Source organism: Apteryx mantelli, chromosome 33, assembly GCF_036417845.1.
Source record: "Apteryx mantelli isolate bAptMan1 chromosome 33, bAptMan1.hap1, whole genome shotgun sequence".
NCBI lineage: Eukaryota > Metazoa > Chordata > Aves > Apterygiformes > Apterygidae > Apteryx > Apteryx mantelli.
In genome coordinates this window covers 3431675-3452211 of record NC_090010.1, presented here as the reverse complement: position 1 = coordinate 3452211, position 20537 = coordinate 3431675, and the positions used below count along the sequence as shown (strand labels likewise).

General features: G+C 71.1%; 2 protein-coding genes across 2 annotated transcripts; both read right to left on the bottom strand.

Annotated features, from left to right (window-relative positions):
- Positions 1–78: 78 nt before the first annotated feature.
- Positions 79–4506, bottom strand: MCRS1 (microspherule protein 1). The gene is made up of 14 exons (XM_067313995.1): positions 4409–4506; positions 3450–3579; positions 3061–3199; positions 2813–2971; positions 2514–2623; positions 2306–2414; positions 2062–2200; positions 1893–1968; positions 1375–1403; positions 1101–1193; positions 930–1012; positions 759–846; positions 528–655; positions 79–413 (listed from the first exon to the last, which is right to left on the bottom strand). Exons 2-14 carry the CDS (start codon positions 3557–3559, stop codon positions 327–329), a joined length of 1350 nt encoding a protein of 449 aa, XP_067170096.1. The 5' UTR covers positions 3560–3579; positions 4409–4506; the 3' UTR covers positions 79–326.
- A 1060-nt stretch (positions 4507–5566) lies between these two features.
- On the bottom strand, positions 5567–19931 carry ITGA7 (integrin subunit alpha 7). The gene is made up of 25 exons (XM_067313976.1): positions 19676–19931; positions 17104–17231; positions 16929–17008; positions 16586–16841; positions 15850–15981; positions 13322–13529; positions 13039–13232; positions 12851–12939; positions 12646–12773; positions 12046–12141; positions 11866–11927; positions 11589–11758; positions 11345–11494; positions 11137–11249; positions 10474–10672; positions 9696–9779; positions 9529–9608; positions 9365–9442; positions 9171–9273; positions 8853–9029; positions 7771–7863; positions 7560–7673; positions 7355–7453; positions 7140–7265; positions 5567–6016 (listed from the first exon to the last, which is right to left on the bottom strand). The coding sequence occupies exons 1-25, from the start codon at positions 19843–19845 to the stop codon at positions 5834–5836; spliced, it is 3312 nt and encodes a 1103-aa protein (XP_067170077.1). The 5' UTR covers positions 19846–19931; the 3' UTR covers positions 5567–5833.
- Between the last annotated feature and the right edge of the window lie 606 nt (positions 19932–20537).

The following is a 20537-nucleotide window of genomic DNA, read 5'->3' as shown; positions in this document are numbered from 1 at the left end:
TTAGAAAACTCAGCGGGAGCTGCTCGTCCTGTCCCGTCCCGGGTTGTCCCCGTCCCCCAGCGATGCCAACACACGGGCTGGTGTAAAACGCTTTATTTGGGGGCAACGATCTCCAGCCCCCCGGGAGCCACGGCCTCAGCCCGAGTGGGGCAGGAAGGGGGCGGGCAGAGCCCAGCGCAGCCCCCCAGCTGGGGCAGAACCTGGGGGCAGGCAGCGGGAGGGGCTGGGGGCCCAGTGGGGTGCCCTGGGGGGACCCCAAGCTCCCAGCATAGGGCTGGGCTGGGCTGGGGGGGGGGGGGGCCTGGCCAAGCAGCCCCAGCCCCTCCTCACTGCTGGGCCATCTTGGCTGCCTCCGCCTTGATGAGGGCGATCAGGTCCTGGTTGATGAGGAAGACGAAACGGAGGCTGGCGATCTGCGGGGGAGGCGGGGGGTGAGCAGGACGGGGACCCCGGCCCCCCCGCTCCGGCTCCTGGCCTACCCCGGGACCCCGCGACCGCCCCCCCCCCCAACCTGCGCCACGACTCACCTCCACCACCGAGTTGTTGTTGAGCTTCCACTTGTTGCCACCGAGCACGGGACGCCCGTCGATGTAGATGGGGCGCCGGCCCTCGTTAGCGATGAAGAAATCGCCGTTGTTCTTCAGCTTGATGACGCCTGGAGGAAGGAGGGAAAGGGGTCACAGGAAGGAGGGGGGGGGTGCAGCCCTCCGCTCCAGCCCCCCCCCGGGCCCTGCGGCAGCCCCAACGCCAGCCCTTACCCTGCTTGCGGGAGATCTTCCAGGCTGGTCCCTCCAGCGCCAGGTCCACGTCGATCTGGTTGTCCTTCGTGGCCCTGCCCAGTGTGATCTGGGGAGGGGGGGGAAGCATCAGGGGGCTGCGGGGGGGGCTGGGGGCACCCCTGGGCAGGGGCACGCGCCGACCGCACTCACCTCCCGGGAGCGCATGAGGTACCGCACCATGCGGCCCCGCAGCACGGCCAGCGTCTGGCTGTCGAAGTCCGGGGAGCTCATGCCTGCGGGAAGGAGGGGTGAGACGGACAGAAGGACGGACGGACGGAAGGACAGAGAGGCGCCCCCCCACCCCCGGCTCCCGTTTCTCACCTGTGATGCTGTCGACCAGTACCTGCCACTTGTGCAGTTCCTGCTCCAGCTGCCGGATCTCCCGCTTCTGGCGCCGGTCGGCCACGGTCAGCTCTAGGGAGAAGGGGCGAGGGGGGCCGGCAGGGTGAGGGGCGCCCGCCCACGCCCCCACCCAGGGCTTCATCCGGGGCCAGCTCCGGCCCAGCACCACGCGGGAGCCGCCTGGGGGATCCCTGGGCCTCTCCCTGCGGATTTGGGCCAGCCCAGACCCGGGCTGGGAGCAGGCTGGACTCACCATGCTCCAGCACCTCGTCCCGCACATCCCTGCGGAGGAGAAGAGGGGGGTTCAGATAGGCACCGGAGCGAGTGGCACCATCAGCCCCCCAGCACCCGCATGACCGCAAGGGGGGAAAGGGAAGGTCCGATACCAGCGTAGAGAGACGCTCGAGGCACGTGAGGGGTTAAACAAAGTAGATTTAACGAAGGACTTGTGCTCCAAACTGCCTGGGAGCCCTGGGAACCGCGCGGAGGGGTCGCTCACGGGAGCTGCCGGACACACAGGTCGGACGCCCAGGCAGGACTCGCTTTGTGTATCCTACGGGCCCCGTTATCTACTGGAGCTATTTCCTTATCTCGACCGTGCTAAGCCTGAGTAGCCGCTGGCTGCGGAGCAGCTAGACGTTGTTGACAAAACAGAACGCGCTCGCCTGGCCCTGACGGGTCTCGGTCAGAGCGCAGAGAGCACCCGCGGGGCTGCCAGGCGCTCTCGCTCCAGCCCGTCTCCACCGCAGCGTCCCCGTCCCCACCGCTCACTTCAGCTTGCTGTCGTCGAGCATGTCCTCAGCGTCCGAGAAGTTCAGCACTTGGTCCCCCTTGGGCAGCGGCTGCACTGGAAGGTAGAGGAGGGAGGGGGTTAGGGGGCCGGGGCCGGGCCGGGCGCACGCGGGGCCCAGGGGGACGGGACACCGGCGCCGGGCCTCACCGGTCTGGTCGTCCAGCAGGTAGTACTGCTTCATGAGCTGCCAGTGGAGCTGCAGGGCCTTGGCCGTGCGCGAGGGGTAGAAGACGTCGGGGTGCTTGTGGAGGAGGTCCTGGAAGGTGTCGAGCGTGGGCTGGCTGGTCTGCGGAGGGGAGACGGGGACAGGTCGTGCAAGGGGACAGCGGAGACATAGGGGACATCCCGAGGGTCACCTCTCCCCTCGGCGAGGGGCGTCCCCGGGCCTTACCGATCCCACTTTGTTCAGCAGCTGCTCCTCGGCTTTGCTGAACAGCACCTTGCTCTGGATGGCAGCGATGGCCTCGGGGTGGAGCTGCCGCATGGCCTGGCAGGCCAGCCTGGGGGGGAGAGGGCGTGAGAGCCCCCCCGCAGCGCCCGCCGCCCCCCGCCCGGCCCGCCTCGGCCCCTCGCGGGAGCGGGGCAGGCCCCGCACTCACTTGGAGATGATGGGGTCGTAGAGGAGCGCGTACCACCTCTCCTGGATCTCCCGCAGGTTGAAGCGGCAGCTGAACTTCACGCCCAAGTGCACAGAGGTCAGATCGTTGGTCTAAAAACAGCCCCAGGGTCAGGATGTCCCCAGGCAGGGAGATGCCACCACCCAAAGGCTCCAGCGCGGCCAAACTAGCCCCTCTGGCCCCAAACCCAGCCCAGGAAGGGGCCAGCTCAGGGAGTCACCCGCCAAGAAACCTCCCCGCTGAGGCCCCCGGGGACAGGGCGCTCACTGGGGCAGCGTTACCTGCAGCACCGCGTTGATGAGCAGAAGGTCGTCAGCGGGTTTCCAGCGGCCCAAGTCCTTCGTCACCTGCAGGGGCTGTTTGCTCTTCTTCATCCGCTTGGCAAGGCCGGGGGTTGGGACTGGGCTGGGCGCGACGGGGGTGGACACGGACTTGGAGACCTGGGGGGGGGCAGAGGAGTGGGTCAGAGCTCCGCGTCCGCGCGAGCACCCCAGGGCCCGGCCGACGCAGCCCCAGGAGAGCTGCTCACCTTCTTCTTCTCGCTGGAGGAAGGCTCGCTGCCCGAGCAGCGGCCGGGCTCGACCCCGCTGGCCCCCTTGGCCCGGCTGGACGATTTGGCAAGGCTGCTCTCTACCAGCTCATCGTCAAACTTCTTCCGCTTGATGAACCTGGTGGGAGCGAGGTGGCTCTGGGACCCGGCGCCCGCTCGGCTCCCTGTCCCCCTGCTCCCGCGTCCAGACGGCAGGCGTGGAGCGGGCTTGGGGCAGGCCTGCCGCCCCGCCGGGGACGGCCCTGCCCCGCGCATGCCTGCGCCCAGCGGCCGAGGGAGGCTGGAGCCCGTCGCAGCCGCTCCCGCCTCCCTCCTCGCGGGCGGGGAGAAGGGCCGGTCCCTCCCGGTCCCTCCCAGCCCCGCCGTACCGCGAGGAGCTGCGACGCTTCGGGATGGCGCCCGACACCTGCGACGAGCTCCGCTTCTGCCCCGCCAGCGACTCCTCGTCCTCGGAGCGGCTCGCCGTCCCCGACGCCATCAGTCCGGAGGCCAGCACGTCTGTGCGGGAAAAGGGGATGTGGGGGCGCCGGGCTCCCCTCCGAGCCGGCACGCAGCGAGCCGAGGGGTGGCAGGACCCTCCGCAGCCCCAGGCCACCAGCTCAGCCCCCCCATCGCACCCTCAGGGCACAGTTTTCTGCAGGGCTCAGCCGAGAGCCTGACCCTGCTACCAGACCCCTGCAGGGACACGATGGGGGGTGGCACAGGCAAGAATGAAGGGACGAAATGCGCAGACACAGGGGATATGGGGGGGGGGGACACAGGAAGGAGACAGGGAATATGGGGGGCCACAGGAACAATATGGGGGGACACAAGGGAATGTAGCTGGCAGAGGAATGACACGGGGAGGATATAGAAAGGATGTGGGAGATATAGGGGGGACAGAGAAATACATGGGGGAACATGGGGGGGCACAGGGACAATATCGGCAACGCAGGAGGGACACAGAGAGGTGTGAGGGGAGCAGAGGAGACACAGGGGAACATGGGGGCTATAGGGGGGGACACAGGGGGACCTGGGGGTGGGCAACGGGAGATATGAGGGGAACATATGGATATACTGGGGAATGGGGGGGGGCGTGGGCGACATAGGGGGACATGGGAGGCACCGCGGGGACACGAGGGGACATGGGGGACGTGAGGGGACCCGGCGGGACATGAGGGAGGGCCCCGCACACACGCTCCAGCCCTCCGGGAGGGGAGAGGGGGATCGGCCTCGGGGGCAGGCGGCGGCCAGGGGAGGAGCCAGGTGCCCGGGGCCGCGCGGGGCGGGGAAGGCCCCGCCGGCTCCCCACGCCCGCCCCGGCGCCCCGGCGGCCCCGCGGACTCACCATTCCCGGGGCCGGAGGCTCCGGCTGCTCCGCGGCGGCGTCGGCTTGAGCGCCTCCATGGACGGGATCGCTTCCGGTGCCTTACCGGAAGAGGTTCTGACTTCCGGAGCACGCCAGCCGAAGCCACAGTGGGCGTGGCCACTCTGAAAGTTCCTCCTGGGGCTTCGGCGGCGCGGCGCCATCTTGGCTAAGGGCGCCGCCCTCTTGGCTGAGGGCGGAGCCGCGCCCGTCCTGTTCAGGGGCGCCGTTACCGATGAGGCGGGAGCGGCCGGGCCAGTGCCCGGGCCGGGCCGGGGGTTGCCGCCCCGTTGTCCCCGCTGACGGGGCTCCGTCCGGCCGCGGCATGGGGGCTCGTCACCATAGCAACCGCCCCGGCCCTGACACCGCCGGGCTGCTGCTCCGGGGACTCCGTGCGGTTGCCTAGCAGCCTAGCGGCATCCGTAGCCCCGCCCGTCACCATGGCCACGCCTCCCGGATGCCGCCGTCCTGGCCACTCCCATCATGGCGGCGCCCCCATGGCCGCGGCCGCACTCCGGCGCCGCAGCCACACCCATCATGGCGGCGCCACGCGGGCGGGCGGCCGCGGGCGCCCCCTAGCGGTGCGGGGCGAGGCGGTGGCGGTGGGGGGGGCGCTCAGCGGTGTGATGAGTTTCCCGGTTCTCTGCACCCAAATGAAGCTGATTCCGCGGTGGAGCGGAGGGCAGGAGCGGTGCTGGGCCGCAGCGGGGGCCTTGCTCAGGCGCTCGGCGGGCGCACAGTGCCTCCCAGGAGGTCGGGCCGCCCGGCTGCTGCCCCTCGCTGCAGTGAGCAGACACCAGCAGCGACCACAGCGTCGATTACAGCACGCTGCAGGCCAGGCCCAGGCACCACGGGGAGGCGAGGGGATACCCCCCCCCACCCCCCCCCCACCCCCCCCAGAGACCTCCTTGGGCTCCTCCCCCTCAGGGAAACTGAGGCACGGGGTGGGGATGGGACTGGCCGTGAGGATGAGCCGCTCCGGTAATGAGAGGGGCAAAGCAACCCCACGAGGGGCTGGGGGGGGGCCGGGGGGAGCCCACCGGGGTCAACAGAGGCCCTGGGGAGACCCTGGCAGCAGCAAGGGTGATGCGTGGGGTGGGGGAGGGGTCTGAGTGAGGCACACGGGCTCCTCGGAGTGTGGGGGGGGGGGCTCCTCCCTTTATTTGGTTGAGCATCTCTGTGGGGCAGAGCCACCCCGTGGGGCAGAGCCACCCCCATAGGGCTGAGCCACCCCGTGGGGCAGCGTCCCAGCCCGGTGCGCGCAGTCCTGGACGCCGGCGCAGGTGGCTGTGCACTGGCACACGCGTGTCCCCCCCCCACACACGTGTCCATCCTCCCATGTGTGTCCGTCCATCCCCCCCACGCGTGTCCGTCCCCCCCCGCGTGTCAGCGGGCCGGTCCCGGGGGCTACGCCGAGCTGGGCACCAGGTGGCCATCGGGCGCCGGGCCGGGTCCGGCCGCCCACTCCTGCCGCTGGATGATGCCGGTCCGGCCCTCGCGGAACTGCGGCCGCTGCTCCCGCGGGATCTTCACGGCGTGGTGCTGCGGCAGCGCCGGCGGCTCGTAGCGCGCCCGCCGGAAGAAGCCCAGCTGCGGGAGAGCCGCGAGTCAGGGCGCGCGGTTGCCCTTGCAAACCCCTCTCTCTGCTCACACCGAAAGCGGCTGCGGGTGCGTGCGCTTGGCACCAGCGTCCGTCCGTCCGCCCAGACACTGCAAATGCTTGCACACCCTCGCACCAGCACTTCAAACCCTCGCACACCACGACCCTGACACTGCAAACCCTTGCACAACCATGCACCAGCACTGTAAACCCTCACACAACCATGCACTGACACTGCAAACCCTCATCTGTCCACCCAGACACCACAAACCCTCACACCAGCACTGCAAGCCCTCATCTGTCTGCCCAGACACCACAAACCCTTGCACAACCATGCACCAGTACTGCAAATCCTTGCACACCACTACCCTGACGCTGCAAACCCTCGCACAACCATGCACCGACACTGCAAACCCATGCACCAGCACTGCAAACCCTCGTCCGTCCACCCAGACACCGCAAACCCTCACACAACCATGCACCAGCACTGCAAACCCTTGCACACCCTCTCACCGACGCTGCAACCCCCCCACACTGCTACCCCGACGCTGCAAACCCTCGTCCATCCGCCAGGACGCTCCAAACCCCTGCACACTCATGCACCGACACTGCAAACCCTCGTCCATCCGCCCAGGCGCCGCACACCCTCGCACGCCCGCGCACCCCCGCGCTGCGGCTAGGCCTCCATCGCCCGCTGCTCCGCGGCGGAGGGCTGCAGGCCCAGGCGGGCCCGGTAATAGCTAGCGGCGTAGCGGGACTTTCGGCTGCTCCGCTGGAAGAAGCCGCACTGGGGAGGAAGCGACACGGTGAGGCCAGGCTGGGGCAGCAGGGCGCGGCGCAGGGTGGCACGGCACGGGGTGGCATGGGGTGGCATTGCATGAGGTGGCACAGCATGGAGTGGCATGGCATGGGGTGGCACAGCACGGGGTGGCATAGCATGGGGTGGCATGGCATGGGATGGCATGGCATGGGGTGGGGTGGCATGGGGTGGCACGGCACAGGGTGGCACGGCACGGCACGGCACGGGGTGCCGAGGCCTTGCCCGGCCAGCGCCCCCCGCCCCAAGGGTGCCGGGGCCCCGTGCAGCGCAGGGGCCGCGTCGCCCGCGCTCACCTTCCAGAGGCCGAAGACGAGCAGCGCCAGGACGAGGATGCCGGCGAGGGCGGCCAGCAGCACGACCCACCAGGGCACGCCGCCGGCCACCGCCGCCCCGGGGTCCAGGTACACGGAGACGGCGATCTGCGGGGGGCGGCGCGGGTGAGGGGGGCGGCGGGGGGGCTGCGGGGGGGGGGGGTCCATGGGGCCGGGGGAGGGGGGGGCGCACGCACCTGCGTGGAGGCGTCCCTCAGCACCAGGTTGGTGACGGAGGAGGTGACGGAGACGCTGGCTCGCACGATCAGCTCCACCGAGGTGACGGCCAGGAACTCCTGCACCGAGCGGGTCGGGGCTCAGCGGCGGCCGGGAAGGGGGGGACGGGACGGGACCGGGGCTGCCCCCCCCCCCGCCCCGGCGGCCCCCCCCGCCGCCGCTCACCTCCAGGAAGGTGCTGTTCCAGAGGCGCCCGCGGGCGGTGAGCACGGCGGCGCGCTCGAAGCTGTGCAGCGGACACCGGAACGCCAGGCAGCTGGCGGTGCCCTGGGCGCAGTCCTGCGCGAGACGGGGCTCAGGCGGGGACCCCCGGCCGCGCGGCCGCCCCGGCGGGGAGCCCCCCCTCCCCCCCCCCCGCGTGCGCCATCCCGCTCACCAGCGTCACGTTCCTCCGGCGCTCCGCCGCCGACGGCAGCCACCAGGATCCCACGGCCGGCGCCTCGGCGGGATCGGCCTCCCCCGGCGGCTCCTGCGGGGGGAAGGACCCGGCTGCGCCATGTGCCGGCACCGAGGGACGCGGCACCGAGCGGTGGAGGAATGCAGGATGGGGGGATGCAGGATGGAGGGATGTGGCACAGAGGGATGAAGGGACACGGCACAGAGGGACATGGCACGGAGGGATGCAGGACAGAGGGATGAGGGACAGGGATGCAGTATGGAGGGATGAAGGATGGAGGGACATGGGATGGAGGGAGTTAGGACATGGATGTGGCACGAAGGGAAGTGGCACAGAGGGATGCGGGACAGAGGGACACAGCAGAGGGATGCAGTTTGGAGGGATGCAGGATGGAGGGACACAATCTGGAGGGATGCAGGATGGAGGGATGCAGGATGGAGGGACATGGTTTGGAGGGATGCAGGACAGAGGGACGTGGTTTGGAGGGATGCAGGATGGAGGGGCGTGGTTTGGAGGGATGCAGGATGGAGGGACGTGGTTTGGAGGGACGTGGTTTGGAGGGACGCAGGATGGAGGGATGCAGTTTGGAGGGACATGGTTTGGAGGGACGCAGGATGGAGGGACGTGGTTTGGAGGGATGCAGGATGGAGGGACGTGGTTTGGAGGGACGTGGTTTGGAGGGACGCAGGATGGAGGGATGCAGTTTGGAGGGACGTGGTTTGAAGGGATGCAGTTTGGAGGGACGTGGTTTGGAGGGACGCAGGATGGAGGGACGCAGGATGGAGGGATGCAGGATGGAGGGACGTGGTTTGAAGGGATGCAGGATGGAGGGACGCGGTTTGGAGGGATGCAGGATGGAGGGATGCAAGATGGAGGGATGTGGTTTGGAGGGATGCAGTTTGGAGGGACGTGGTTTGGAGGGACGCAGGATGGAGGGACGCAGGATGGAGGGACGCGGGATGGAGGGATGCGGGATGGAGGGACGCGGTCTGGAGGGACGCGGTCTGGAGGGCGGCAGCGCGAGGGTCGCGGCAGGGCGGCGGCGGTGGCGGCGGCGGTACCAGGGCCAGGCGCAGGGGGTTGGCGGCGGGGCTGCAGGCGGCGGGTGGCCCCGGCGGCGCCGCCAGCTCCAGCTGCAGCGGGTAGAGCAGCCACTTGCCGCTGCAGAGCTCGTGGGGCCACAGCAGCGTGAGGAAGGCCGAGCCCAGCGTCTTCAGCGACTGGCCCCGGTTGGACACCTGCGGACGGGGCGGCGGCGTGAGCCGGGCCGGCGGCACCACCGCCAGCGCCCCGCGGGAAGGCGACGCGGGCCCGGGCGTCCGGCCGCCCCCCCCACCCCCCCCAGCCCGGCGCGGGGCCCAGGCGTCCGGGCGACTCACCGTGACCTCGTAGCGCACGGCGCTGCCCACCTGGCTCTCCCGCCGCACCGCGCTCTCGCCCCGCACCGTGCCGCCGAAGAAGAGCCGGGGCGGCACGGCCACGCTGCGGGCACAGTGGGGGGGGGGGGGGTCAGGGCGGGGGGGCGCCCGTGGGACCCCCCCCCCAAACACCCCCGGCCAGGCCCCGCACTCACCCCGTCACCGCGAGGGGCAGCTCGATGACCACGCGCGCCCGGGCCACCACCGGCGCCAGCCCCGGCTGCTCGCTGATCCTGGGGGGGGGGGGAGGGGGACACGGGGCGTCAGGGGTGCCCGGCCCCCCCCCAAACCCACCCGCCCCCCCACCCGCCCCGCTCACGTGGACAGGGCCAGCTCCACCGCCAGGTCCGTGGTCTGCAGGGTGATGCCCAGGGTGCTGAGGATGAGGTAGAAGCGCACCTGGGGGCACGGGGGGGGGGGTCAGGGGGGACGCGGGGATGGGGACGGGGGGACGCGGGGACGCGGGGACGCGGGAGCGGCGCCCACCTGGGCTCCGCGTGGCAGGGGGTTGCCCAGCTCGCACTCCACCTGGGAGCCGTTCTGGTTGGCGAGGCACAGCACTGGCTTGTCCTGCGGGCGAGAGCCGAGCCCCGCTGCCGGGGTGCCCCGCTGCCTCCGCACCCCGGGACCGTCCCGTCCCTCACCCCTGCACCCTGGGATCACCCTGTCCCTCTGCACCCTGGATTCACCCCATCCCGCACCCCAGCATCATCCCCATCCTTTACCCTCTGCATCCTTGGGATCCCCCCATCCCTTGGCACCTCCAGGACCACTCCGTCCCTCACCCCTGCACCCTGGGATCACCCCATCCCTCTGCACCTCCAAGACCACCCTGTTCCTCACCCCTGCACCCTGGGATCCCCCGTCCATCTGCACCCTTGGGCTCACCCCATCCCTCATCCCAGCACCCTAGGATCACCCTATCCCTCCGCACCCCAGGACCGCCCCATCCCTCACCCCAGCACCCTGGGACCATCCCATTCCTCATCCCAGCACCCTGGGACCACCCCATCCCTCACCCCAGGACCATCCCCATCCTTTACCCTCTGCAACTCTAGGGCCATCCCTGTCCCTCTGCACCCCCTGGAACCTCCCATCGCTCTCCCCCAGCACCCTGGGATCCCCCCGTCCCTCGGCACCGCTCCATCCCTCACCCCAGGACCATCCCCATCCTTTACCCCCTGCCCCCCCAGGACCAGGCCGTCCCTCACCCCAGCATCCCGGGATCCCCCCGTCCCTCACTCCCCCCCCGGCCCCGCCGTACCGCAGGTGCCCGGGCGTCGTAGGGGCGCACGGCGGAGTAGGGCAGGGCCTCGGGGAAGGTGGCCGTCAGCAGGGCCTCGTGGGCATCGTCGCCGTCCCGCTGCGGCTCCGCGGGGTCCGAGGGCAGGTTGGTGACGTGGATCTCCAGGGCCACGTCTTTCTGGTCGCTCATGGCGAAGACGGCAGTGCCGTCCTCACCCCTGGGGCGGGGAGGGCAGCGGTGAGCCCCACGTGGGGACGGCACGGGCAGCCGGCATGGGGACAGCATGGGCTGCATGCACCTGGGAGCTGCACTGGTTGCATGCACGCATGGATGGCATGGGTGGCATGCACGTGAGGATGGCACGGGTTGCATGCACATGGGGGCTGCATGATTTGCACGCATGCAGGGATGGCACGGGTTGCATGCACATGGGGACGGCACGGGTTGCATGCATGCAGGGATGGCACGGGTTGCATGCACATGGGGACTGCACGATTTGCATGCATGCAGGGATGGCACAGGTTGCATGCGTGCATGCATGGCATGGGTGGCGTGCACATGAGGATAGCACGGGTTGCATGCAGGCAGGGGTGGCACGGGTGGCATGCACGGCGATGGCACGGGTGGCTGGTGAGGGGCCAGCACGGGTGACCCCCGTGGCAGCGCCCCGGCCCCACTCACCTGGGCAGCGGCAGGAAATCAGCGTCCCCAACGCGGGAGCAGAACTGCACCCGCAGCTGCAGGTTGCTCTGGCAGATCTTGTCGTCCCCGCAGCCCTGCTTCAGAAAGTGCACCTGGGGGGGGGGGGGACATGGGGGGGACAGGGGGGCGGCTGAGACACGCGGGCTGGGGGCGGCGGGGTGGCACGGCGGCGGCGCGGGTCGCTCACCTCGCTGCGCTGGCTGCGGGGCGGCTGGGCGCCCAGCACGGGCGGCAGCGGCTGCAGCGCGGCCCCCGGCGCCCGCCGCTTGGCCCGCGCTTGCTTGATGCCGTAGGCGAGGGTGACGGCGATGGGGCGCAGCTTGTCGCGGACGCCGTCCTGCGGGCAGGGCGAGCCGCGGTGAGCCCGCGGCGTGTCCCGTCCCCCCCCAACCCCAACCCCAACCCCAGGCCCGGGGGCCGCGGGGACCCACCAGGAGGCGGAAGGTGGCCTGGGCGCAGGCGCGGGCGCCCTGCCGCGGCAGCTCCACCGCGCCGGAGAACTGGTGCTCGGGGTCGGAGGGCTGCCGGCGCAGGAAGGCGACGCGGGGCGCCTGGCCCCGCCGCCGGCGGTCCGTGTCGGCGTCCAGCACGTACTCCAGCGCTGCGGGCAGAGCGACGGGCGCCGTCGGGGAGGGGAGGGGGGGGGGCCGCGGCGGGCGCCCCGCACCGGGGCCGTGGGGGGGCCGCGGGCCGCCCGGCCGTACTCACTCAGCCGGGGGCTGTAGCTGGCCGGACTGGCCGCGTAGCTGAAGCAGGCTCGGACGTCCACGCTGCGGGCACGGGGCGGAGGCGGCGTGAGACGGCGGCAGCACTGCGGCCCCGTCCCGTCCCATCCCGTCCCATCCCGTCCCGTCCCATCCCGTCCCGCGCCCCCAGCCGGGCACCCACCAGACGCCCTCCTGGTGCCGGCAGTTGTTGTGCTCCAGGTCGATGCTCGGAGGCGTCAGCGAGACGTTCCTGGAGACGTGCACGACCGGCCGAGCCCTGCGGGGCCGCGGGGGAAACGCTCGCGGTGCCGGCGTTTGCCATCTGCATGGGACCCCCTGGCCATGCCCGGGGGCCGGGGGACACCAGGGGCAAGGGGCACCCTGGGTGGGGGAGAGGGTGCTCTGGGACAGGGATGCTTTGGGCTGGGAGATGCCCTGGGATGAGGGATGCTTTTGGGCTGGGGGATGCTTTGGGCTGGGAGATGCCCCGGGATGAGGGATGCTTTGGGCTGGGAGATGCCCTGGGATGAGGGGTGCTTTGGGCTGGGAGATGCCCTGGGATGGGGGATGCTTTGGGCTGGGAGATGCTTTGGGCTGGGGGATGCTCCAGATCAAGAGATGCCCCAAGTAGGGCTGGGAAATGCCTTGGGATGGGGGGGGTGCTTTGGGTTAGGAGATGCCCTGGGACATGGGATGCTCTGGATTGGGGGATGCCTGGGTTCGGGGACACCCTGGGGCAGGGGGACACCCGGGTTCGGGGCCTCCCCGGGCGGACGCTCACCTGTACAGCACCACGGTGTCGGAGAGGGAGCCGACGAGCAGGTCGGGGTAGAGGTTCCCGTCCACGTCCAGCCCCCCCGAGATGGCGTAGCCGAAGGCCGTCACCCCCACGGCCTCGCCGTCCAGCACCTGGGGACGAGGCCGGCGGTGGCCCGTGACGCCGGGGGCCCCGTGGGGCACCGGGGGGCCCCAGCTTCGCCCCTCACCTGCGCCGGCTCGGCCACGATGCCCAGCTTGCTGCCGTGGTAGATGTAGACCTTGCCGGCGCCGTCGAAGGGGGCTCCCACGGCGAGGTCTGGGGGGGGGGGGGGGGCAGCGCCGTCAGCGCAGGGGGGGGTCAGTGGGGTCTGGGCCGCCCCGGCGCCCGGGACCCCCCCGCCCCCCCCAGCCTCACCGCTGAAGCCGTCCTGGTCGAGGTCTCCGGCGGCGCTGAGGGCGATGCCGAACATGGAGCCGTAGGCGCCGGTGAGGCGGAGCGGGGTGGCGGATGCCCAGCGGCCCCCCGGGTTGACGTAGACGTAGGCGGCCCCCCCGAGCTCCCGCTGGCGCTCGAAGAAGTGCGGGGCCCCCACCACCAGGTCCATCCAGCTGCGGGCGGAGGGGCCGCGTCAGCCCCAGCGCGGCCCCCCCCCACCCCATCCCCGCCGCCCCCCCCCCGCCCCCCCGGCCGCGCGCACCCGTCGCTGTTGAGGTCCAGCACGGCCACGGCGTAGCCGAAGGAGGAGCTGAGCTGCTCGCCCGGCAGCACCGCCTCGGGCACCAGGCGGTTGGCGCTGTCGCGGCGCAGGATCACCACGGCGCCCGTGTGGTTGGCGCGCGGCGCCCCGCTCACGAAGCTCAGCTCGCTCCTCCGCGTCAGGCCCCTGCCCGAGTCGACGGAGAAGCCTGCGGATGCGGCAGGAGGCGGCGGTGAGGCTGCCGCACCTGGGGACCGTCCGGAGCATCCCGCCTCGAGCATCCCTCCCTGAGCATCATGCCCTGAGCATCCCACCTGGAGCATCCTGCCTGGAGCATCCTGCCTGGAGCATCCCGCCCCAAGCATCCCTCCCTGAGCATCCCTGAGCATCTCACCTGGAGCATCCTGCCTGGAGCATCCCTCCCTGAGCATCCCTGAGCATCCTGCCTGAAGCATCCTGCCTGGAGCAGTCCTGAGTATCCTGCCCCGAGCATCCCACCCCAAGCATCCTGCCCAGGGCACCCCCAAGCATCCCTCCCTCAGCATCCTGCCCAGAGCATCCTCGAGCATCCTTCCCCAAGCATCCCACCCCAAGCATCCTGCCTGGAGCATCCTGCCCAAGGCATCCCTGAGCATCCCTCCCGGAGCATCCCATCCCGAGCATCCCACCCCGGTGCTCCCGGGCGCTGACCCGCGGGACGGATGTGCCCGGGACCCTCCCGCAGCCCCGGCTCGCCGCCCGTCTCTCTCTCTCCGCTCAGCCCTGCGCACGGCCGCGTCTCCGGGGCCGGGGGGCCGCCGGGACCTCGCGTTTCAGCAGGGTCCTGCTGGGCTCAGCGGCGAAGCCCCCAGCTGCGGCTGGGGCCACTGGCACCACCGTGCCTCAGTTTCCCTGCTCTGCTCTCACGGGGGCACCTTGCCTGCACTGGGGGGGGGGGGGCAGGACTCCTGGGTCCTTGTCCCAACTCTGGGACTAGTGGAAAGAAGTGGGGAAGCTGAGGATGCCGGGGAGGGGGGGGCAGGGACCAGCCCCTTCCCCTCCGCACCGCTGGGAGGGGAGATTCGGGGGGCAGAAGGGAAGATTTAGGGGACAGAGCAGCAAGGCCCGGAGCAGAGCTGGATGGGGGGGGGGTCCCACGTGCCCCCCCCTCCCAGCTGGAGAGACGGTGCGCAGCCCCCCGAGACCCCACAGCCACGGCCCCAAGCCCCTGCAGCCCCTGCAGCCCCCCGAGAGCCCCCCAGCAGCTCGAGCCAGGCAGGATGCGGCCGGCGGTGTCCCCAAGCGCGACCCCCCCGCAGCCCCCCACCCCCCCATGCAGAGACACCAGCGCACGGGGACCGGGGGGCGCGGGGGGACCCGGCCAGGCTCTGCGCCCCTCCGCCCCCCCCCGGGGCCCCCCCCCGCCCCGGGATCTGCACCCCAGCGCCTGGCCGGGTCCCCAGCGCCGGCCGGCGGCAGAGCGACGGGACGCGGGTGCCCACACACAGCCACGGAGAGTCAAGGAAAGCCGGGACGGGGATGGAGCCGGGACGGGGACAGGGACAAGGATCCCTGGCCATGCGGCTGCCCCCGGCGCCGGTGGCTGAGGACCACGGCCCAAGGTGGCAGAGGGTGGCCCAGGGCACGAGGGGACACAGACGGGCCGAGAGCTGGACTCACAAGGGGTCTGTGGGCCTGGGGGTGCGGGAGCACGCGTGACGGGGTGGGGGGGTGCGTGCGTTCACACGCGTGTGCAAGGTTGCACGTGTGGGGGTGTGCAAGGGGCTGTGTGTGTGCGCGCCGCACGGGGAGGTGTGTTGCACATGTGTGTGCACAAGGAGGGGTGTGAGGCTGCATGCACACGTGTGTGTGTGCATGTGCATGCGTGCATGTGCATGTGCATATGTGTGCTTGCATTTGTGTGCACGCATGTGCATGTGCATGCATGAGTGCACGTGCGTGTGTGCATGCATGTGTGCATGAGTACATGGTCACATGCACGCATGGGTGCACATGTGCATTGCATGTGTGTGCATGTGCGTGTGCATGCGTGTGCCTGCGTGTTCCTGCGCACGCGTGTGCTTGCAGGGCCCGGAGAAGACAGAAGGAGCTTTACTTTCCTCTCGTCTCCACAGACACGGGGAGGGTGACAGCGACACAACACGGCTCCGGGGGGACACGGGCCGCGGCCGGTCCCGCGGCGGGGACACCGCCGCCGTTACAAACCTAAGTAGCTATTCTGGGCCACATCGCCGGCGGCGCCGGGCACCTTCTCGCTGGGCTCTGGGCTTTTATACACCAGCTGGTCGGGGTCTGAGCTATCAATGTTTGTCACAAACAAAATACCTGCGCGCCCGGCCGGGCCGGGGCAGAGAGAGGGAGAGAGAGAAGCGGGGCGTTAGGGCCGGCGCCGGCCCGCGGCAGGCTGGGGCCGGGGCCAGGGGGTCCCCGTGCCGCCGCGCGCCCTCGCTGCCGGGCACGGGGCCGCGCCGGAGCCCCTCGGCGGGACCGGAGCGGCGCGGGCGCAGCCTGCCGCCGCCGGCCCCTACCCAGGTAGCTGTTGGCGGGCACGGGGATGAGCGAGGGGTTCTGGTCCTTCTCGCCCCCGGCTTCGTAGGGGCCGTCGTCATAATGCGCCAGGTCCAGGGAGCTGTGGTTAAACAGCTCCACGCGCAGGTTCCCTGCCAAAGCAAACAGCGTTAGCGTGGCCGGCGCGGGCGCCGGGGCGGGACGGGACGGGATGGGATGGGACGGGACAGTCCGGCTGCCTGCGGAGAGAAATGGGCGCCGGAGCCGCCGGCATTCTGGCCCAGCCATGCACTGGCCTGCGGCACCCTGAGCGTGCACACGCGTGTGAATCCGTGTGCACCCATATGCATGCACACACGCCCGCGCCGTGCAGCCAGACCCGTGCACCCACGCGCGTGCACGCCCCTACAAATCCATGCACGCCCACGTGCACGCACCCAGCACGTGCGGCCAGACCCGTGCACCCACACGCACGCACCCATGCACACGCACACCCAAATTCTTGCACACCCACACATGCACATGCATGCCCACCAGACACAGCTGGAGCCACGTGCATGCACCCACGCACGTGCATGCCCATACAAACCCATGCGTGCCCACATGCATGCACCCGTGCATGCACACACCGACCCGTGCACCCACGTGCATGCACCCACGCATGCACACGCAGGCAGACCCGTGCACCCGCCTGCATGCACCCACGCCGTCTCCCAGCTCGCCGGGGCATTCCGGTCCCCGGCGCCCTGCATTCACCTTTCCAGTTGTAGGTGCCAGGGGCCCCGAAGAGGATGTAGTGGTTGTCGGCGGTGAAGCCGGCCGCCAGGCCCTGCTGGCAGAAGCCGAAGCGGTCGTGGCCCTGCGGCCGCCCCTCGCAGAACTTCCACTCGCCGCCGTCGAGCTCGTCGCGCACCCGCAGGTCCTGGCTCAGCACGAAGCAGCGCCCGATCACGTCCCGCGTCTCCAGCGGCTGCTGCACCCGGTTCCGCGCCTCGTAGAGGTGGGCACAGGTCTGCGAGCGGGGCCAGGCGTCAGGCGGCACCGGGGGGGCCCGGCTGCCCCAGACACCCCCCTGCCGCCGCGCGGCCCCGGTGCTCACCACGATCTTCCCGCCGGCGCCCTGGCTCTTCACGCTCACCCCCAGCCACTGGTTCTCCTTGCTCTCCCGCTGCAGGTCCACTGCGGGGACAGGCGGCATCAGCCCCCCGAGGAGCCGCCGCTGGCCCCCCAGCGCCCACCCGCCTCCGGCCCCGGCCCCCTGCGGGACCTCGCACCTCCGTCGTCGATGGGCACGCGCCAGCAGTCGGAGGTCTCGTGGCTCAGCGGGCAGGCGTAGAGGCCGCCCGTGCGGTTGGCGCCTTGGCCGGGCAGCGCCGGCGCCTGGGGGGCCCCCACCAGCAACCTGCGGCGACGGGGAGCCGAGCGTCAGTGCGCCGCGCGGCCGGGCTCGCATGCGCACGGCCGGGTGTGCACGCACGCCGCTGGGCTTGCACGTGCACCGTGGGGTTTGCACGTGCATCGTGGCGTTTGCACGTGCACCGCAGGGTTTGCACGTGCATTGTGGCGTTTGCACGTGCACCGCAGGGTTTGCACATGGACCAGGGGGTTTGCACGCTCGGCCTCCCCCCCTGCACCCTTCCCAGAGGCGCCGGAGCGCCCGCATTGCCGCCGGGCCGGACGCCCAGCCCCGCCGCCCCCGTGCAGCTGTCCTCGCCGCCCCGCGCTTCCGCGCAGACACCGCCGACACACCGATTTCACGCGTCTGCCGGCTGGGGCCGGGCAGCTGCCCGGGCCGTGCACGAGGGCGAGGGTGCAGGGATGGGTGCACACGGGGGTGCACGTGCAGCCGCACCGTGCGTGCCAGGCGCCAACCCTCCCGGCGAGCTGCTGCAGCCCCGGCTGCTCCCAGGCCTCAGCCGCAGCTCGGTGCACGTGTGGGCAGGGGAAGGGGCACCCGGGGACGAAGCACATCGGGAGCTGCCAGGGCCCTGCCCGGGTCCCCGCGGGGACGACACGGCGTGTGAGTCCCCCTCCGCGCACCCCTCACGCTGCGCCGGCTCCCCGTGGCCTCCCCTGCCCTCTCCCGGGGGACGGGGACAGGGAGCCCCGGGAGGCGGCAGAGAGCTGGTAAAAATAAACTGGAATTCACTCAAAATAACTCGGCAGCAACATGCCCAAAAAAGGAGGGAGCCAGAAAGAGGCACGGGAGCGCCGGCGCGGGGTGCCAGGGCACCGGGCAGTGCCGGGGTGCCGGTGCCCAGGATCCGCAGGGAGCCGGGCGGCAGGGCGCTCGGGAGCCGCCGGGATGGCGGAGCTGAGCCGCCGCGGCGCCGGCTGCAAATACCTGCCCGGGAGCGGCGTCAACAAAAATAACCCTCCGGCGCCGGGAATGTGGAGAGCGCCGCTCCCGGGGCGGCAGCACTCCGGAGCCCAGAGCAGGCTCCCATCCCCGCCGTGTCCCGGAGAACCGCCACCGGAGAGCCGCCACCAAGCCGGGGCGTCGGGCGCCTCGGAGCAGCCGGGCGCGGGAAGGTGCCGGCGCTGGGGTCCCAGTCGGTGCGGCCCAGCCCGGCCGGAGCCGGCGGCTCCCCTGGAATCCGGGTGGGCGTCTGCCAGCTCAGCGCCGGGGCACGCGCCCCCTCCGCGCCGGCACCCCGCTGACGCAGCCCGGCCGGCGAGGACGAGCCGTTCCCGAGCCCCCGCGGCCCGGCGGGACCCGGCTGCGCTCGGGGCTATCGATTTTGCTCCCCGCTCCAAGACCTGCTGAATAATTTAGCAGCGGCAGCGGTGGCTCCTTGCCGAAGGGCAGGCGGAGACGTTCCCAGCCACGCGGGGTCCAGCCTGGCCCCGGCATCCACCAGCTCCTGCCCGGGGGTCCCGCTCGGACGGGCCACAGCCCGGTGCCCCCCGAGGCGGCATTACCCCTGCCCAAGCTCCTCCGGCTGGGAAGACGGAGCAGCGGCAGGGCTGGGCTTGGCTGCCTTTGCCGTCCCGGCCGGGGCTGCACAGGGGACCCCGAGCTGGCCCAGCCGGAGCCGTATGGCGCGGTACCCGGGGGAGAGCCCTGGCACCCCAATCCCATGAGACGGAGCAGTCCCAGACACCTGGAGAGCTTCCGCAGCGTGCACACCCGCACACGCGTGCATGCACACCCGCACACGCATGCACACCCGCACATGCGTGCACACCCGCACACACATGCACACCCGCACACACACACATGCACACCCGCACATGTGTGCACACCCGCACACACATGTGCATGCACAGGCACAGTGCATGTGGGGCAGGATCTGACCCCTCCGGCATCCCGGAGACCTTGTCCCTGAGCCGACAGCAGAGACCCCAAGTCATGCAGGGAGCCGGGGCAGGACGCAGCAGCCCCCGCCCCGAAGCGGGCAGCAGCGGAGCCCAGCAGGGACGGGAAGGACGCGGGGAGCCCGGCCGGGTCCTGCCTGCAGCCCTGGACATGCCGGGCGACTCCGCGTTTGCACCAGGAGCAGAACCCGGCCCTCACCCAGGCCCCATCCGACCCGGATCCTGGCCAGGTCCTGACCCTGGACTCCCCCCAGCAGCCCCCAGCCCTGCCAAATCCCAGCGGGAGCAGAGAGCTGCCCCAGCTGTTTCTCCAGCCAGCAGGAGCAGCAAACCTGACACCCTCCCGGGTGGCACCCGGGGGATGGGAAGGTGACAGACCCGCAGCCCTGAGGCCACGGGGATGGGCAGGCTGCTGGCACCCCCTCGCTAGCTCCCAAAGTTTGCTGTGTGAGGTGCCGGAGGAGACGGGTCCCCACGTGCAGGAGCATCACGGCGAACCCCCGGGAGGCGGCGGAGGCAGGGACTCACCAGCTGGCGGGCTCGGGTCTGAGCTGCCGGTGCAGAGCCACGGAGAAGCCGAAGAGGCTGCCCTTGTCCCCATCCTTGAGGAGGGTGTTGGTGACGTCCAGGTTGAAGGCAGCGCTGCCCAGGAGGTGCAGGCTGAGCCAGGGCACCCAGAGGGGCAGAGGCGCTGCCATGCCGCGGCGGTGCCCGGCCCCGCGGCTCCCGCTGCCGCCGGCTCGCGGAGATCCCGGGGCGCCTCCGCTGCCAGCGCCCGCCCGCCCTGCCGGCACGGCTCGCTCCGCTCTGGCTCGCAGCGAGGAGGAGCACGGGCTTCGCAGGCAAACACGCCCCCTTCTCCCAGCGTATCGCGCACCGGACTGCACACTGCGCTGCACAGCGTATCGCAGTGTATCGCACCCCATATCTCCGTGTATTGCACCCCGCACTGCACAGTGTATTGCAGCATATTGCACCCCCGTATTGCAGTATTGTACCCCCATATCGCAGTGTATTGCACCCCCATATCACAGTGCATTGCACCCCGCGCTGCACAGTGTATTGCAGCATATTGCACCCCCGTATCGCAGTGTATTGCACCCCTGTATCGCAGTGCATTGCACCCCCGTATCGCAGTGCATTGCACCCCGCGCCGCACACCGTCAGCCCGCACCCACGCGTGGCAGCAGGCAGCCCCGTGGCCCGGCTGCCTCCCGGGAGCTGCTGCTCGGAGACCTGCGGGGTGCAGGCACAGCCCCTGGGGACCGGCACCCCGGAGGGTTTCTCCGGCCTCCAAACTGGGGTTCATCCGCTGCCACGTCCAGCGAGGGCCAGGCACGCCGCGCTCCGCTGGGGCTGCCGGAGGCAGGCTGCCTCCGGTGTGGGGAGA

Coding starts and splice junctions, on each gene's coding strand:
- ITGA7 (XM_067313976.1), bottom strand. CDS start 19,845: ATGGCAGCGCCTCTGCCCCTCTGGGTGCCCTGGCTCAGCCTGCACCTC. Junction 13,530..15,849: donor GCCCGCCAACAGCTACCTGG/GTAGGGGCCGGC, acceptor CCGCATCCGCAG/GCTTCTCCGTCGACTCGGGC. Junction 11,759..11,865: donor CAGCTACAGCCCCCGGCTGA/GTGAGTACGGCC, acceptor CTCTGCCCGCAG/CGCTGGAGTACGTGCTGGAC.
- MCRS1 (XM_067313995.1), bottom strand. CDS start 3,559: ATGGCGTCGGGGACGGCGAGCCGCTCCGAGGACGAGGAGTCGCTGGCG. Junction 1,969..2,061: donor CCTGCTGGACGACCAGACCG/GTGAGGCCCGGC, acceptor TCTACCTTCCAG/TGCAGCCGCTGCCCAAGGGG. Junction 1,404..1,892: donor CTCGACGACAGCAAGCTGAA/GTGAGCGGTGGG, acceptor TCTCCTCCGCAG/GGATGTGCGGGACGAGGTGC.